Source organism: Bolinopsis microptera, chromosome 5, assembly GCF_026151205.1.
Source record: "Bolinopsis microptera isolate Bmic1 chromosome 5, MBARI_Bmic_1.0, whole genome shotgun sequence".
NCBI classification, from domain to species: domain Eukaryota; kingdom Metazoa; phylum Ctenophora; class Tentaculata; order Lobata; family Bolinopsidae; genus Bolinopsis; species Bolinopsis microptera.
The window spans coordinates 11,879,575-11,899,301 of NC_087076.1; the positions used below are offsets into that span (position 1 = coordinate 11,879,575).

Here is a 19,727-nt window from a genome sequence, read left to right on the forward strand (position 1 = left end):
TGTGTTTCTATAAATTTCTCTATTGGAAATTAAAGTTTTTGATCTCTACTATTTATTGTTATTAAAATGCTCATTGTAGCCAGTTATTTTTAAAAGATTTTCATCATCATCATCTTTATTCGCTCCTACTAAATCGCTCGCCCAAATTTTAAGAAAATTCTTGTGAAAAGGCCCTTTAGGCATGAAAGTGATCTAGATCAGTGTATTTTTGGACGCTGATTCCGAATCACCCGGCACCCCCGTGGCATAGGGTTAAAATGCTTCTCTGGAGAGTTATGGGAAAAAAACCGTTTTGGTCACGTGACAGGCTAGTAAAACGTGAATTCGATTATTAAAGGTTCGGGTTAGGGTTAGGGTTGTGGTTAAGATTATGGATAGCTTTGGGGTTATGGTTAGGGTTAGGGTTGGGATTAGGGTTTATATAAAACCGTTTTTTACGGCTGCAAAACCAAAAAAAACCAAAGTCTCGTGAAATTTTTGGGCGAGCGATTTAGTAGTAAAACAAAATTTTAGTAAAACAAAATTTTTATTTACCACAAAACAATCAATACATATTTAATATTTTTATACATTTACAAATAAATCTAAATTTAAATTCAGCTATATACACAATACACAGCCCGCCGCGCAAACAGCCACACATTGCTGAGAGATTCTCAGGTGCAGATGTAAGCGCCGCGCGCGCGAGGTTTGTTATCTTACAATTACATGTCAGTGTCACGATATATTATTAATTATCAGAGAATTTTAGAAGCAAAATAATAATTGCATATTGGGAAAATTTCGGTCGTTAACGCAGTATAGGGCGTGGACACTGCAATGCTAATAACGGAAAATTTTGAGGCACGAGTTTCATTCAGCTACCCAATTTATATGTGACATGCACAGGAGGAGCTAAGTACAAAGAAACTGTCACTAACTGCTACAAACTGCTACTAACTGCCACTAACTGCCACTAACTGCCACAAACTGCTACTAACTGCCACTAACTGCTACTAACTGCCACTGTGGCAGGTTGTAAGCTGACATTGATATATGTTTTAATTGTATAGGAGCTCTCGTCTCTTACGTTGGAAGAGAGCTGCCTGCGAGCCTGTGAGTGCCTTGTAACATCACGTGATCTCAGATCACATCACGTGATTCCGTGGCGTTACTTGACACGCGCGGCGCAGTCCTTTTCGGGGGTAAGAGAAGAGGGAGTCCTGTTCTCTCGTGAGTTTTTCGAAGTCCTTTCTTAAAAAGTTTTGTAGATCTATATTTTTATCAGTTCATCTATTATCAGTCCAATCGTATTCGTTGTTCCCTGTTCTCAAGAAATATAGAAGCTACACTCTATATCCTAATTTAACTAGATTGACCTACTGTTAATCTAGTTCCATAACGTCATACAAGAAGTCGCCTCTGTGACCGTTCGACCAGTGTGACCACTAATTTATTTCCACTTAAAGACCCTTTTTCAACTCTACAACACCACTAACTGCTACAATCGCGCCCACGCATTTGCGCGCGACAGTAGCAGTTAGTGGCAGTTAGTGGCAGTTAGTGTCAGTTTGTAGCAGTTAGTGGCAGTTTTATGCGCGTCGGGATTTCAAATCGAGCGCTCATCATTTTTATAATAGCTGCAAGTCTGCAGCGTTTAGAGCTGCATTGTTGACTAAACCAGACTGTGCATGATGTACTTGTATTAAATTCAGATAAATGTTAGTAACAATCGACGCCAACATTGTGCAACTGTAAACTGCAAAATGTTAACGTCGATTATCACTTAATCACATCTCGCAAGTTACTAATTCTTTGCACTAAATATGTTACGTCACTATAGCATATGTCATTCATATTGTACGTTATTGGTTATATAAGATAAAAATAAACATTTTATAATTGTTTCAATGTTCAACACTGCTAAAAAACAAATACCTACTTGCCCATCGATTAAGCAGTCGCCAAAACAAGGCTCAAAGTTAATTTACCTTCACACCTCGTTTTGGAGACTGAAGGATGTCAATAAATAAATAATGGATAACATTAATACTGAATATGATGGATAATCAGTAATATCAATAAAATCCACAATCACTAATCATGATTTCGATGGGCAAGCACTCGCAACTGGATGCTGAAACAAACGGCGCAAGTCTTGCACCGTTCATGCAGCATACGTCGCGAGATATCATGAGTGATGAGCTCCGCTCACTCTGCGATTCTAACGGATGAATTAGGCTACCCCGACAGAAACACAGGTAACAGGGGGTTGTGGAAGGACACGAACACTGTTCGTTAACTCGTACCCCGGGTACCCCCCTATATAGATCTATGTCCCGCCGGAGACAGCCCACCACCAGTCATATCGAAAGCAGCTTTTAATTCTGCATTATAAATATCGCGTCGCCATAATAAATAATATACATTACCACTACACACTTGTCACTACACACTTTTATGCACAGTACAACTAAAATATTAACAAGAGACAGAAGAGTTTTACATCGGCTCAGCACCGCAAGGACGTTGGCTATACACGTGGTTCATAAATTAGTTTGATTTGGGTACGGTTCGACCGGGAAAGTGGTCGGGGTTAGTTCTCATAATGAGTGATCACTGTCGTCAGATTGCTCTATCCAGAGCCCTTGCGCTTGCAGTAGTGCGCGCCCGCCTCACTTGTGAAACAAGCGCGCCCGCAGTGGCGCGAAAGCACATGGTTAGGTGAAGTCGTCAGATATATTAGAGCGGGAACTCCCCCAGGTTCCGGACGAAACGCGCACAGTATTTAGAGTATCAGCGCGCAATGCTGTGCGCGCTCCCATAATGTTTTATCATTCGGCGATCGCGTTCAACGTGACTGGTTAGGAAGTGCTCTGTTGTTTACCTAATTTCAAGCATGGTATCCATAGATAAGATTATCAGTCAGTAAGTGGGAATAACAGGCAAGTATCACTTCTCACTCAGAGTTCAGTGAAATTTTTGTCACACCAATCAGTTCCATACCTGTTTTGAGCTCTTAGAAGTGACTGTTTAAGCAAATTCTTGACAGAGCTGCAAGGGGAGGTGAAATTCATCGGCCCAACTTTACGAAATTCGTTCCACAGCCATGCAGATTTGTACATAAATTGATTAGTTGGAGAGGGCGTGATATTAACAAATTATCTTTCCTATTTGATAAGCCGAATAGGTAGTATAACGAAATTGGTACTCGTGACTTAATGATCTTAAACAATTCCATTAACCCAGGAAAAGTTACCGGCTGGTGGTGGTACTAGAGTTGGTTTAATTTAAACAGACGGCTTGACCTCGCGCGCGACAACAAGCATGATTTGCACGCGTGGCGTATTCCAATGTTCAGGCAGCTACCACGTGACACAATTCAGCCAACCAGAGTACAGGAATCCGCAAAGTTAAAGTTGCAAACTTTTGATCGGCCCAAAAGGGGACTTTTCTGGAGATTTTGAGATAACTCAACAATTACGTTGTCTTGAATTTTCCTCCTGGAGAGGTAACGTTACTTTTAAAAGAGGAACATGTTACAAAAAACCGGAAGTCTCCAACTCTTTTACTTTCAAAGTTAAGCCCCATCCGGTCAGGGTTCCTGGGTGCAGCTGGCTTACGCCGAGTAGGGTGTTTTGGCCGTTCTAACTTAAGACTTTTATGAATTTAAGCAGCCGTATTGATCTTCCAAACCTACAACTTTCAAGGGCTAGAATTCGCTTTATTTTGCCGTTAAAACACAACTTGTACTGTTTAACTTCATGATTGGGCCGTAATTCAAAAACAAATTGGCAAGAAGTGGTGCTCACGGTCTCACTTAACGTCACTTATCGCTCAGTTAAGAGCGACCATGGTCTTAAGCGACAGACAGCCTGCAGGCATATGATCCGAATACGAAATATCCTTGTGTTCGGCATTTAATAGCCCTAATTGGTTACTTCGTAATTGCTGTAGTTGACTATTTCAACATCTTGGGACTCGCTGTCGATAATGTAAGTTTGTGAGTTGTTAAAATTTAGAGAATCGTAGAGCTCACACAAAACTGTATACATTGTTTTCAATATGCCTTCAGACCAATACCAGTTCTCTGGTGGTAGAGAAAGAGTATGAATGGTTCCTGTAACATCTTTTACAGAAAATGAATATCGGATAGGTTGGTTCTGTGGAATCGGAAAGTTCACAGATTTTAGTCGAATAGATTTCCCCTGAACAGACAACGGTCGATCAAACATGGTTTTTATTATTTTCCCTCGTCCAGAAACAATTAAACTTGTTTTTATTTCATCCATTGTAGACTTGATCATGATGATGGTGTCACACGCGATATGGAACTAAACTATGAGATAACAGGAACGCTTTTATAGAATAACTGGGGGAAAAATGTGAAGTTTCTCATTAAACAAGAGACGTACTGCTTCTAGTTCTAGCTGGTAGGTAACTCGTTTAGCATTCAGGTGTGCTTGCAGCTTGCAACTGGCTGATCCTTTGTTTAATATCCTGTAAATGGAATTGTCTATTCTGAAAAGTACGGTCACCAATAACATCAACAGTTTCTTGATTGGTGTTTTTGCAGTGGGGCGCGTGCAGTCGACCCGATTCGGGAATCAGAATTGGATTATTTCTCCTACAATAAGGTAGTTCGTATACACTGCTTTCGATTTCAAGTATTCTTATACGAACTCTTTTGGGTTTCTTCTTTGTGTACAAATTCTTAAATTCTTGGTTTAGCCACGGATTCTGCGATTCTAGCTCAAGCTTAAATATTTTAAGGCACTCAGTTAGTCTAAACTTTGGCAAACTTTTGCTCAATTTGTTAGGTGTTTGCGTAATCTTATCAAATGAACGAACTTCAGGATTACACGCGGAAAAATATTTTGGTATTCGTAAGTCTAAAGAAAAATAAATGTTTTCGATTTCATGATCATGGTTTACTGCTTCAGATTTTACATGTTTTGTTTCAGAGTATTGTAAAAGCGTTACCATGCTACGATCACGCGCGCAAACGAAATATGAGTGTGTATGTAACTTATGTAAATAGTAATAAATATGAATATTAATCAATCAATTTTGTTTATATAGGGTCTGTATAGCGTAATTGTTGTAGCGCGATGCACTACTGGGTCGCGCGCGCATCAAATAATGCTTCTCGCAATCTACCTTCGGTAGATCGACAAGATGCACCACTGTGCCTCACCGAGCTGCGAAGGATTGACATCGTGAATCAACGTAATTGTAGAACGTCACTCTACTGTGTTTCGTCGACAACATTTAAAGTATGATTATAAGTATAGCAACATTTTTCTTTTTACAGTGGTCCTGATGGGTCTTCAGGTTAGTAAGTCAATGGTAACTTTCCCAAGCGGGAACATACGGGTTCGAATCCCGTCTGACCTCTTCCCCATTGGGACCACTTTTTTAAGTTTTATACTGACTCTTAAATTAATTTCATTTTCAATTTTATCTTGCGTGTGTGTTGCCCAAAGTTGAATGTGCAATGACAAATGATCGATACGGAAATTGTAGCGCGATGCACTACTGGGTCGCGCGCGCATCAAATAATGCTTCTCGCAACCACAGTAGTGTGCAAACCAACATTCGAACCACCAGCAGCTGGTGGTCAATTTCCTACGAACGCGACTTAATTTTGGTTCAGACTGGAGTCGAGCGCTACGTTATAGCTGTATATATAGCTCGTTTCACGACGGAATCTTCATTTATTGAGTTTGTCTGTCGATTATGTTGGAGTTTGTATTTTTAAGTTTGTACTCGAATACTGTTAATTTATTTTTATTAAATAGTTGTTTTTCGTAACAGCACACTAGTACGTGATTCCTTTTGTTATTCTTACATAATTAGGAAGATTTTAAACTTCAATACTATAAATAATCAAATATTTACGAACACCGATCATCGGTATGTACCCATTATGCATTATTGGTATCGAAGTCTTATGTTGAGCTGAATATCGAAAAATTTCAAAATGTAAGGCTGTAATTTTGTACTTGTTTAGGTGTAGAACTAGGATTAACAACTTGATTGCTAGGAGCTAGGAAGAGATTTTAGTAATGATGACCCTTTAAACTTAAACTATATCTCTAGTGCACTTCGATCGGTTTTCTTTTCAATTTTGATAAAACCTAGTCGTGATCTTTATTTCAGAACTTCACTAATTTATTAAGTTTTGTAGTTTATATAGACGGAACATGAGCAGATACCATTTGATTAATTATAATATATCCGATTTGAAATATTATTCTGTCGGAGTTTGAGTTCAACATGGACACATTTATTAACATCCCGCATGAATTTGTGTCGTCTTTACAATTTTTTGCGCTGAATTTGTATGCTTATTAATACTGCCGCATGATATCAGTAGCTGCTATAAAACTAGAGTGTATAGCATGCGTATTATATGATGTTTCCCACGTAAAAATCGCAGGTTGTTTTGGTGCGGCTGGGCACTCTACTGGTGATTGACACCAGAGACTGAGAAAAACTTTGACATAATTTTCAAGTTTGATATGACCTAATAACTACCACATTTACAGGAAGTATGGTAATACATTCTTGTCAGCTGTCTGGGCAAATCTTCTCTCGCAGAATTGGATTAAAATTTAATGTATTTTATTTCTCACTTCCAACGATGTCGCAATTATTAGGTAAAATTTGAAGTTATTTTGAGATTCAATTAATAAATTTTAGATTGCAGCTTGATATCACTTAGTATGTACATTGTACTCGGTTGCAAGGGTAGAACTTATGAGAATACTATCATAGTATTATTGCACTATACTATTATGGGTTCATCAAAGTTCGTATCATGATTTGTCACAATTAAACCATCGAGTCACTTGAGGAAACCCGTTAAAGCTCGCAATTGGCGACGAGATAAAGTTTGTGGTACCTCTAGATGTTAAGTTAACTCTTAGGCTCCAATCTTCCTTACTATACCTACCACTCCTTCTTCCTTGATAAGAAGTAGATCCATCTGGAACAGTGAGCTGCTTCTTCCCTTCTATCCCGTACTAGCCTACTCAGCTCTCTCCAAACCGTGAACAACTACTCCCGGTGCTAGAACTTTAACCGCATAATTATAACAGCACAATTCTTTCGCTTGAATCTCAGTCTGCTGTAAGACTGCTGTACCGGTAGAGTTTTTACTTGTATGATTCAGCAATCTGCTCTTTAGATGGTACCGTTACCTCCCGCCATAAGACTGTGCCGTCTTGGTGACCTTGAGAATATCATAAGGTCCGATATATAAAAGCACTATCCAATATCGAGACCCACTCAGGATCCCAAACCACGACTCCTTTCGGTCGTCTGTACTTGCTTTTTTCCTCCCAGCATGGACTAAGTCAATGATACTGTCTTACATCGCTGGCCTTGTTCTTATAAGTGTTCACTCGGCGCTCACAAGATAACATGTTCAGAGATCTGTTGCAGAACCTTGTCGTGCCGTCATTTATATACTCCTTGACTAAGAGCTACTTTACACCTACAGCAAAAATGTGCTAAATGATACCCATCTTCTCCTCACATTACTGTACTTGCACTTACCATCCTCATCTTCGCCATAGAGGTGGTTAAGAGGGTGACGTACACAGCATCTAGCACGAATCCAATAAGTGAGTCTACAGTGCGTGTCGAAATACATTGCATGTACCCTTATATATTAATTGAGACAGAATTTTAATAAATCAACAAATTCTTAAAATTTAAAAAGGTAGAATTTAATTCTATGGCATTTATTGAAACCTGCTTTTTTAAAGTTGAGAATTGGTTTCAATTTCTAGAATATCACGATAATGTTGACTCAAAACTGTTTCAGGCAGCTATCAAGTCTCAAGATATGACATAATTTGATAGAATGTTAGTACCAACGCTATCAGTGCATTGAAGTCGAGTTCTCGATACAGGTATTATAATTAGGTTCTATCGACCGTTTTTGTAGTCTTAACTCATTTTTATTTGTTATTATACGACCAATTAAAACCTAGCAAACCAGACTTCTTTATGTGCTAAATGTTACTTTAACCTTAATAATAGCAGCATTGTGGCAGATATCCAGTTACATTTTTTCCAGCCGTATATTATAAATATACAGGGTGGGCCAAAAGTCAGTGTGCAAACGTTGGCATTAATAGCTCAGTCACTGAGTGCCCAATTGAAATAATTGGTTCTGGTATGACTTACTACCACCACTGGTTCGAGAAATTTGTCAAATCGAAACATATTTGTGTTCATTGTTTTCAAAAGAAGGTTCATTTTCGCATTTATTTGATAGTTTGGATAATCGGATCGAGCCAAATTTTATTGAATTGTGTTTAGCCATTTAAATTACGTTTGCTCTAAAAAAATGAGAGTATATATATATTACTCATGCAACTAAGATAAATTGAGTATAAATACTCAATTTATCTTAGTTTAAGTTGCAAGTTATATAACTCATTTTCTAAAGGTCTCGTTAACTTTACTGTTTCGACTTTTGTAAAATCACTGTAACAATATAATCTGTATTCTTATAGTTTCAACCATAATAGTGAAATAGAGGGGCTGGCCAATAGCCACACCCTCTGTAATTGATTTAAGTCTACGAAACTTTCAGAAATTTGTGTGTAATTCGGAGATAAATTAAACAAGTTGTTATCGGCCACCATGTGTAAACGGAATGTTCTAGCAGACTGTATAATACTATAACATACATTTTCTTACACACACATAATCTAATCTCTGGAATGTTGCTATGATATCAATGGCAATGTTTTGATACTGTGTATTATCATGATTATGCCTTACAGGCCGATCTTCCGATGGAGTTTCGGTTGCCATGGCAACACATCAATATGATAAAGAATTTGTAAACGCAGTCACAACTCTGTCGTGTACACTGTACGGTGCGAGCGGTTATTTTATGATAGGTAACATCTACTTTTTCAGCATTTGCGGGATGACCAGTTCACACGTATATTTTCGCAGACACAACTTCGCATAAAATTATATCCAATTATTCTATAACCAATTATCTACACGGACTTCTGTCTAAATATGAATGAAATCGAGAAAACCAAATATTATATGTTTCATCCTGAAGTGCTGAGTTCTCAGGCAGTATAATCATGATCCTGATAGATATCGAAGTCTCCTTAAATGATTGTCTCTGCTGCTTAATATATCTGGATTGTCGTTGGGAGGCGATGCAGATTTGTTTACTTTTAAGGGGGAGGTTCTGCTCAGCAGGAGAAAGAGGTGATGCACATTTTGTATTTGTCTGACATGTAGGACTTGAGCCACGTTTCCGTAAGTGCAATAAACGGTAACGAGTGGTTTTTGGATTTCTCCTGAATAAGAGCTGAGATTTTTGGCACTTCCCATATACTCGCACTTGATGCACAGGATTCATGGACTGGACATTTAAGACGAGGCATGAGGAATAACGGGCACGTGCAGTGTATCCTCTGAGGCGGTAGGAACTGCTGGTAGTGGTATAGTGGGAGCGCTGTTCCTGGCTGAAGAGGTGGATGTGGTCTGGGGTAGTGGTAGGGCATTTGAGTTTGAGGGAGGCTGGACCGGTGGTCGACTATTTCTGATAGGAGTCCGATCCTGGTTTGCATCGTTTCCAACAGTCTCCGTAACTATAACAATCTTGTGATCTGGTATTGGTTACTTAAACTTATTTAATTGAACATGGTGTTTGACGTTGGAGCTTATCACTTTACAGTTTACATCACCTTACCTGAATAATTGAATAGGATGAATACTGAATAGCATTTATTAATGCTTTCTTTACCCGGAGAACTCTGTTTTACTTGTCCCTCGGTAACACAAGACCGTGAGCCGTGACACTTAGTCACAATAATTAAGTCATAAGTCAGAAAGAAGTCCATAATTCGTACACCCATGATTATGTTAAATATAGATTGACTCCAGTCTCCATTGTTCAATGACTTCGTCAAAATGTTTTAGGAAAATGTTCACAGATTTGTTAATTTTGGACTCAAATTAACGTTGAGAAAAACTGAATTTATTTTGGAAAAATCCCGGCTAAAACCAAAATCCCGGCCGGTACCGGTACAAAATCGCCAAATACCAGCCGGTATTCCGGCTGCGCCGGTTATATCCCGGTCGAGTTCTGTCTGAGGCCTAATTTTCTCTATTTCTCGTGCAATTTTAGATCAGACACAGTCATCTAAATTATTTAATAAGAAGGTTTAAATTATAAGCAATTAAAAACAGTTGGGACTATCATTGTTTGTGAGTACATATTATACGAATATAAGGTGGTTAATATAATTATAACACATTTAATATAAAACATTTAAGACACATTTTTTTATTCCTGCATTGTACTCATTAATTTAACTAGTAATATTATATAAAAACCACATTTCTATTTGTACAGGGAGCTGCTGGTAAACTACCGTCGCTATACATCGACTATGACTACAATCCTACTTTTAAAAACAAACTACATACATATCTCACATTTGCGAGGACTACTTCATCACAAGCAAAAAATCGACATTGGTAAATAAAGGTAGGTTCTTTTCACTGACTTCGTTAAATGAGTTACATATTTTCACACAAATTACGTGCGTGATCATTAAAGGGTTGCTTGTGTGCAGTTACTTCTGGGCCAGCGCCACCCTGTTGGGAGTTGTCACATAAGTAAATTTGCTGATAATACAATTTTACTCATTCTGGACATGTTACCTATATTATCATTATACTAGTATTTCTTCAGGTCTGTCTTCTATAACCACGATGAAAAGAAAAGCTGGGCGAAAACATTTGAGACTGCAGATTGCAGAACTGGAACACTCTATTTGAAGACAGTGGCTGCTGAGTGCTGAGCTGCATCAAATCTATCAGGATCATGTAACTTCGATCAGGAACAGACTCCATTTCATTTCCGACAACTAGCACCTGTTTTCCCTAGACTTACCAAGTATTAAGTAACTGCATTAGTATTAGGTTAAATTAAAGGCCCTACATCGAACAAGTCTAACAATTAAAACTTAAATGCAAGAGTGCACAATTTATCACTAAATATCTTCCTCTTTTAATTCTAATCAACACACGGTTTCGTCTTTGTTTCACCCAATCGTGCTGATAATCAGTAATCATGCACTCTGCACTCTAACTTCGAGATGTTTCAAAAGGGCTCCCGACGAGTTGAATTAGATCAATATTTTCTTTTGATACATAGATACTGATTGGGAGGTTCATCATACTATTCTTGTCACATGGTAACGATTAACGATTAGCTGATCAGCTTCCAGCATCGACAGGCCGAAATCCATAAATATAATCAGTTGTAATTTAATATTTATCATCGTCCGGATCATCATAATATTTTAATTTAAAGTTACAATTGAACGGTGTTAAGAAAGATAATTTAAGAGAAATGTTTTGAAAGTGCCTGATTTCGAGTATAAGATCTGTACTGATACATTAATTTTCAGATTGTTATTATAGTTTATTTGTATTTTTTATATTATCTTATCCGCACAAGTTCGGAAGCCATCTGAACGCTATTGCCAGACACAGGCATATATTTATTTTGGGGTATCATGCTCTCAGAAATTTCAACTCAGTCCGATATTATAGTTATACTAACCTGCATTGCATAAGGTTAATTGTCTCGCAGTCTAGTGCATAAACCTTTTATTTTGTATAAACCCTTTATTTTGATTGGGAAAACTTTAGTTTAATGTGGTTACCGTCTCTAAAGTTGGCATGATAGTTAATAAACTCTTATCTATTATGTCACTGAAGATGACGCCTTGCAACATGTTTGACGATAGCCTGTAGATTGATAGTTTGATCTAAGTATTTACAACAATTCATCTAGTTTGATTGATTCAAAGGGAAACAAATTCCTCTCTTATCTATTATGACTATATTTAAATTCAATCCTGTAAAGTGATACTCCTTTTTTAGTAATTTAAACATGTGTTTTCTCCTTCTGACTTTTTAAACTATTACCGGTCACGCTGAATAATAATGACATCAGTGAATTTAAAGCTATCGTTAACATCACTCAGAAAATGCGCGTCTTTAGCGCGTGTCTTGTTGTTATGCATCAATCCTTCGGTAGATCGGCGAGATGCACCACTGTGCCTCACCGAGCTGCGAAGGATTGACATCGTGAATCAAATACGGAAATTAAAATTTGTTTGTTTACATTTGGTATTAAATTATTAAATAAAATATTCAAACAATATACACATAATATAGCAATGACCCTATATGAAATTCTGTAAAAATGGTACAAATTTAAAAACTGAGGTAAAAATAAAAAATAAAACCCTTTGTAATAATATATATAAAATCCACTAAATCACATCACAACAAAAAGCAGTTTAGACCCCCATCCAACTAGAGCACTCCATGACCTTTTAGGGTTTAAGAGTGTTGATCAGGTTAAGGTCCAAATCACTTATTGCCGTGGGTGGAAGGGTTCTGGTACCTCTGTACCCCCTGCCCCTGCGGTTTCTTTGCGTTCGCGACTATACCCATTTGTGATTCCACTGTGTAGACGCAGGTATGACAAATCATATATCTTCGTAAAGTACATCCTCTGACTAGGAGATCACAAGTTTAATCAGTTCTGGAGACTGTTCCTGGACAGAGTTATGACGGTTTAAAGCTTCCGTGCCGCGCAATAGCCCCAAAATGGTTAAACATGTACACCGTCGTAGAATAACTTTGCATAGGGAATGCGCGAGCACGACAATATGATAGTTAATTTTGATTTTCGGCCTCCGGCACTGTAGCCTAGTTGGCTAAGAGGGCGATTGACCGTGCTAGCTGAGGGTTCGAATCCCGGTCTGACCTTTAATTTAGTTTGAACTGAAACAAGTTGTTTACTATTTTCATCAAAAAGCTTCTCTAGCTCTAGTGTTAGGTTAATATTGATTAGTTAATCATATTACAAGTTGTACTATAGGATGAAATGCACAATTAGAAATTGGAAAGCAGCCATACGCAAAGCGTCTTTATGCTACAATATTATAGTAATAACATTGTTTGTCTCAGATAATTTTTAAATAAAAGAAGCGACCAGCATCGCATCTTCATCGATTAGTTCGGAGTCGTCGCTATATTCAGCTATAACATTGATTTTTAATTGATGCTATAGCAGATATGAGCAGCTTTTATCAGTCTGATTTGGTAGGTTTTGGGCTGGGCCCAGTTTGCTAAGGATTCTGTTTCTATCTGTTGTAAAACTTGATGGTCTGCTGTGAAATGAAGCTCTGGATTGGTCTTTTAAATGCCTTTCTCAACGACAATCCCTCCTTAGCAGTTACTTATATTAAAACTTTTTATTCGGACTATTGTCTATTGACATGTAGTGTCTGGAGAAGGAGGGCAACGAAGGAGCACTTCTCAGTTGTACAGTGGGCATTTCTAGACGCTGCTATCCATTACCTTCGACATCTGAAACAGATTTTAATATAAGCAACTAATTAATAATACGGGTGAGACTTAAGTTTCAGTAAAATTAAATCTGACACTTGAGTGCAGTAACGAGAGAAATCCAGTGCATCTCAAACTGCTAAACTTGGCTTACTGTTGAAAATCGTGACCTGGAATTGTTGAAATCTTTGATAATTCCCGCCTCCAAGATCAGAGTTGCTTTTACGTCCTCTTAAGAGGCTATCGAGATTCCACACTGTGTATGCTCTGTTCTCTGTACTTCCGGAGGTTGTATAAACCTGAGAAATCAAACAGTTCAATACCAGAGAGAATGCTGAAGACTCAGAAAGTTGTCCAAAAAATACACAAATCCGAATTTTTCTCTTTAGTAGCGATTTGAGACAAAATTTACCTTCTTTCGGACTGAATTTTTAACTGAATTGAAGTATAAACGATTACCTCTACAATAGTATTAATTACTTAGTTAAGTTATCATCAGAAGTCAAGTTATGGTTGACTTTAAAGCTTGAAAAGGCTAAAATTTAAAAAAACTTTGCTCAATGACGCGCGGCTCAGAAATGCGCGTGTTATGCTCGCGCAATTATTGCTTACAATTTTCTTTCATTCGGCAAAAAAATAACTGTGACCAACATACATGTTATAAAACTCTGCCTTAAATCCTGGAATGTTCTGGAATTATAGAGTGTGCACGGTGCAAGGATTTAGGATCGTCATCAATTTCCCGCCAAATCCAAACTTTTTCCTGTAGCATATTATCACAAATACGGCGTGTACAATTTTTGCGCGTAATAAACCTAGATTCGTTCTGGCGAATAACGAAGCCTCTAGTTCACATCCAATGAGCGGGCTTATGAAGGAAAGATTTCGAGTTGAGAAGACGTCAGATGGCATCTTGGGTTCTTGGAGTATTCAAAGACAGAACAACACCTGTAATGCTCCAGCTCTATAAATCCCTGATAAGGTCCAGAGTGGAGTACTGCTGCCCGCTTTGGAATCCAAACAAGATCTATAATATCCAGTCTATCGAGAGCATACAACGACAGTTCACTAGACGGATTCTAGGGCTCAGAGACACCGATTATTGGAATAGACTGAAGGAACTGAAACTTACATTACTGCAAAGACGCCGAGAACGCTACACCATGATACATCTGTGGAAAGTTCTCCAGGGTATATGTCCAAATGACCTAGATGTACAGTTCAGAGAGAATGCCAGACTGGGAGTTAAAGTTATACTCCGGGAGTAATACTCCCTTCTCTCACAAAAAAAGCATCAGCTGGTGCACGCTCCACCTACGATCACTCATTCGCAGTGAGAGCTGGAAGACTCTGGAATGTTCTCCCCGAAATTGTCAATACTCAAAGGACTTTGACAAGCTTCAAGACATCTCTTGGAAACTTCCTAGACACCCTACCAGACAAGCCCCTACTCCTGGATACAGTGCAGAAAACTCTAACTCGATAACATTACCTTGTGTCTCAGATCTGGAGTTAACATTACCTTGTATCTTAAATCTATAGACTATATTTAACATTACAATATACTTTACATCTATAACCTTATGTTATAAATACCAACATTCACATTATCCTGTACCCTATAATGTACCTTACATCCCTTATTCCGTATATTTGCCATATACCGAAGTCTTAATCACGTTTTTTTCGTAATATATATGGACACTGTTCTAATTATTGGTCTGCAATGTAAAGTAAGTGAAATTATAATAGCTCTTAAACTTAAACTTATAGCTCTTGGTGACTCCCTGCCAGTGGGTTTGTGACAGGGGTGTTGCCATGAGAGGTTCAAATCTGACAATGTTTAACGATTGTTCATGTTGTTAGCTATAATGAGATGGTAAGATGCACAACCACAAGTTAAATCTTGTAGATGTAAGATTGCCCACAAGGACGAACCTGGGAACACAACTAAACACTGGGCAGTGCCTTCAAGGCAATGAAGACCTAAATCTTACTTACTTCATTCTATTGACATAATAGTAAGATGCTGTTAACGTAGCAGAAAGATTAGATAATAGCTGATTTTACATTTTCCCGAGTATAGCTTTTGACTAGTATCTCTTACAATTACCAACAAGCAGAGGGTACCATTCAGAGGTTACTACAATTATAACGTGCTGGTGCAGTGGCAGCTGGGTAAAGTTGGCATGGAGGTAGCAGAAAGTAACTACTAGAAACATCTACTAGAAAGTAGACGTAGAATTTACGTCTACTTTCCAGACTAAAAAGTGCATGTTAGGATGGAAAAAATAATCAGGGAACTTGATTTGCGAACCTAACCATGGAAATATTACAATGAGTCGGAGTGTTCCAAGGATATTGATGTATACACTATACATACATTGTAATAACTATAGAATGTTCTGTACTCTCTGCACTATATAAGGTCACAACAATTGTGACGTCAAAATCGCATCTGTTTTCTTTTGTTTCAAATCTAAGTTTCATGAGACTAATCTAATTTAGACCTTCGAAGGTAATGACTTGAACTTGTGTGTTCACTGTGTAAAGAACACACACAAAAAGTAAGAGTTTAACAAACTATTTGAAGTGTAGACAAACCTCTGGTTTCTCTCCCAAGCCAAGAGTTCGGCCGAGTGTCTCAGTCCACCAAACCATGAGGTAGGAGAATACTGCGATCCACAGGATGGACATGATGAAGGTCACTGGGAAGAACATCTTCCATTTCTGAAACATCAGGTTATTAGCTTGCCAGATAATACCTGGTTTAGATCACAGCTGTGTTGAAAGCATTAAAAGGGTTTACTTTCAACACTTCTATGATAATGTTGATTCCTACATTAGAATTTACTGCTTACAAATTGAGAAGCAGAATATTGAGGATATACTCATTTTGGCAGTACTAAAATCTAAAATTAGTTGACAAGAAAAGTTTTACCGTAGATTCTGCTACGGATTGGAGTTCACTTGCCATAATAGCCAAACAGTACTATAGAGAGCACAACAAGCTATAATGAGATGGTTAGATACATTTGAGGATTGCTGCACTATATAGGGACAGGACTATATAGTGACAAGCACTTTATAGTGACATGTGAGACGGCTGCAAATTTACAAAATTTTGTACATCCATTCAGACTTATTAAACAATGATCTACATTCTACATAAATTATAGAATAATATCTCTCTGGATCATTATTAACCGCCATTTTACAGCACTTCATTATTATCAGTACAAATGAATAATGAAGCTCGTATCATGACATGTGAGTATACAGATAGATAAACCACCTAAATAGCCATATTTTAATAAATAAATAAATAAATTCTAACATTTATTACACGCTTCGACATTAAAATATACCCAACAAAGATGTACATTTAAGTCATTCAAGCGATGATTAAGCTCTGAAATTCAACTCAGTACGTCAGAATAATTGTTAAGGGAGGATACGTATCAAATGTAGATACGTGGTTTCATATATGTGGGTAATTGCACGTTTCAAACCAATTTAACCGCTGTTTTCAGCACATATATGGTATCTTTTAAACCACATTTGGTACACGAATTACAATAAATTGAATAAAATATGTGACTAATTGTTAACAAATGGTCGGTTTTGATCAATATTAACCACCAATTATCGACACCTTAGAACTTACAGTAATAATCAATTATGAAGCTGCTATGACTATGGTATAGCAATCAAATAAACCACTAAAACAGCCACTTACGCCATAATAATTGATACCAGGCTACATTAGGCTAAAAATTGAGTTTGTCAGTTTAAGATGCATTTAAAATGATCTGATAGGAAAACTGGCTCCCTACAAAATGCAAAAACCAAAATGAAAAATTCTGGTCATAGATCATACAAGGCTGGTCGATCGGAGGTCGGTCGGGGGCCGGTCGGCGGTAGGTGAACGCGGTCGGAGGTCGATCGGGCGCTGGTTGGAGGTCGGTCGGTCGGAGGTCAGTCGGGCGACGGTCAGAGGTGTGTTGTCCACCTCGCAGATGTCCATGCAGCCCCTCTTAATCCCTTCCAGCCGCAGTCCTCTCCGACACAGCCCATCATGTTTCCAACCGCCAACAGGACGATGAACACCAGTGCTGGTCAAGCCCTTACGCTTCATGCTCCAGGGACCATGTCCAGCTCCACTATCCCGGCCAGCCGCCTACTCACGAAGCGATGTAGTGCAGAGTTCGATAGACTTGTACAATAAGATACGACTGACAGTAATGGATCCTCCGACCGACCTCCGACCGGCCGACCTCCGACCGGCGCTCGACCTGCGCCCGACCGGTGCCCGATCGACCTCCGACCAACCTCCGACTGGCGTTCACCTACCGGCGCCCGACCGACCTCCGACCAACCAGCCTTGTCTGATCTATGACCAAAATTCCTTACCGTTTAACTGCTACGCGGCCGCGAAATTTGCGATTTTTCGCAAACCAATTTTTTGGCTTTTTGGCAGCGAAAAATAGCTCTTAGTTCTTACTCTATGTCTGTTACACAAATGAGATAATATAGTAAGTTGACTCCTTTCATATCTCCAAACAACTCTCAAATCTTAATTTATTTGAAAAAACCTTAATAGGCTATCTATACTAATTTAGCTGATTTTTGACATGAACCTGAGTTTTTGCCCCATTTTTAGGCAAATTTTTGGCCTTCCAGCCCAAATATAGTTGTGTTGCCGGCATTTGCCGCCCTATTCCATAACTCCATCTAAAAGCCTAGAGTATTCCCTACAATATACAAAAAAATCATCTTGGGCATTTTTTTAAAATTGCAGATTTTTTACCAATTTATCGGCTAAAGCTATGTTATTTGGGGCTTGTGCCCACTGTGCAGGTGCAAGCTTAAGTATGATGGGGTATAATAGGCTATTTCAAATGTTAAAATATGATTACATATTGTTTAATACACGTTTTCGCACATTAACAGCTGTTTTTAGCACATTAGTGTTATCTTAACCAATTGTTAACCACCAAAAATAAACCATTTATCTGCATATATTGTAAAATTCATGGCATTACCACTAAAGATTAACCACTGATAGAGATCACAAGGTTCACTGTCAAAATTTAAGGCAAGTCTAGACAAGTTAGCCAATGTCCACTAAGTTTCCCCAGATTTGCTGCTATTGCTGTGTTGTTTCCAGTTACCAAAAATAACTAACTTTCGACATAACATACACTGCTATGAACTGTCGTAAGTTGCAATTTAAAAAAAAATGCCAAGTACTTACCTACACAAACATAAGTCACATGGGAGAGTGTTTCAAGGCTAAAACCGTCGGTATTCGTTCTGAAAAAGTGTCCATTAGTATTGCAGATCAGCTGGATCAATGAAGCTATCATAAGTTCTCATTGACTCAGTTAAAGCGCTCTGTTCTCAAAAGTTTAATTTATTGACATTTTCCTGATGCAAAATTTTTACAAAAATTGAAGTTTGTAAAGACTATATTGGATTAAATACAGAATTACAGATAGATTATATTTATGTTAAAATACAAATTATCCAATATTCATGATATCATGTGCCAACTTAGGTAAGGTTTAAAAGCAAATTTTTATGAAAGTAGTAATTACAGAGCTTTTCATAGATCAAAGTATAAACGAACTTACGAATTATAATTATAAGTTATAAGTGATTAGTAAATACCTCATGATTATCAAATAATCTGAAGAGTAAGGGTTATCTGCTGATGCATGTTATCTGCTGATGAATGCCAAGGTTGTCTTTCACCGTGTGAAGTGCCGGTCGTGTGTTCACAGTTCATTCTAATTGAAGATTTATTGGTTTTACAATAAATTAAAAGCACTTAAGTTTTCTTGCCACATTGATCTTTATTAAATGTAGTTAACAAGGGCATGAATGAATTTGAATCCTAAAAAAGAGTTGATCCCGTAAATTAAATCAACACCAAACGGTTCTCAACTTTTCATAACCAGCTGCACACATACAGCTGAAGATAATAAAATTACGGAACAGAGCCATTTGTACACGTTAGTAGAATTACAACTTTATTGCAATGAGTAACAGTCTTTCGACAGACTATTACTTTGTTTTACTAATGAAATATAAATTAAAATCCGTTTTATCTGGATTTTAGTCATTGGACATTAATGAGCAAAAAACGACCAAAAAAGGGAAGCTGCAAATAATTTAAATTTGACATTCCAAAACACATGAAGTTCCTGGCAATAGTTTAAATTTGCACCATCTAAAGTCATTCCAAAGGCCCTGTAGCAATACTTGAAAATTTTCATAAAACCGATATTTAACTAACGTTTTGACTTGTCAAGTCAATA

General features: G+C 37.8%; 2 protein-coding genes and 1 long non-coding RNA gene across 7 annotated transcripts in view; 1 reads left to right on the plus strand and 2 right to left on the minus strand.

Annotated features, from left to right (window-relative positions):
* Positions 1 to 19,727, minus strand: part of LOC134816070 (26S proteasome regulatory subunit 4-like) — a 92,633-nt gene that overhangs the window by 24,643 nt on the left and 48,263 nt on the right.
* LOC134815269 (uncharacterized) lies at positions 6,483 to 11,934 on the plus strand. The gene is made up of 4 exons (XR_010160233.1): positions 6,483 to 6,641; positions 7,814 to 7,901; positions 10,385 to 10,519; positions 10,727 to 11,934. It is a non-coding gene; the product is annotated as an uncharacterized LOC134815269 (long non-coding RNA).
* On the minus strand, positions 12,859 to 19,181 carry LOC134815304 (sodium/potassium/calcium exchanger 5-like). Of its 5 annotated transcripts, none has more exons than XR_010160237.1 (5): positions 19,078 to 19,181; positions 18,662 to 18,720; positions 16,009 to 16,134; positions 13,559 to 13,703; positions 12,859 to 13,425 (listed from the first exon to the last, which is right to left on the minus strand). XR_010160237.1 is itself a non-coding variant. In XM_063823821.1 (5 exons), the coding sequence occupies exons 1-5, from the start codon at positions 19,080 to 19,082 to the stop codon at positions 13,396 to 13,398; spliced, it is 345 nt and encodes a 114-aa protein (XP_063679891.1). In that variant the 5' UTR covers positions 19,083 to 19,181; the 3' UTR covers positions 12,863 to 13,395. The 5 variants fall into 5 exon arrangements, 2 of the variants coding, with proteins under 2 accessions (XP_063679891.1, XP_063679892.1); XR_010160236.1 differs by having other exon boundaries at positions 12,863 to 13,425; positions 13,575 to 13,703; XM_063823821.1 differs by having other exon boundaries at positions 12,863 to 13,425; positions 13,575 to 13,703; positions 18,666 to 18,720.

What these genes read in the sequence shown, in the direction of transcription:
- LOC134815304 (XM_063823821.1), bottom strand. An exon ending in CCCATGTGACTTATGTTTGT is followed by an intron (nt 16,135 to 18,665) that starts GTAGGTAAGTAC and finishes CTGATGTTTCAG; the next exon opens with AAATGGAAGATGTTCTTCCC. An exon ending in AAAGATTTCAACAATTCCAG is followed by an intron (nt 13,426 to 13,574) that starts GTCACGATTTTC and finishes AATCTGTTTCAG; the next exon opens with ATGTCGAAGGTAATGGATAG.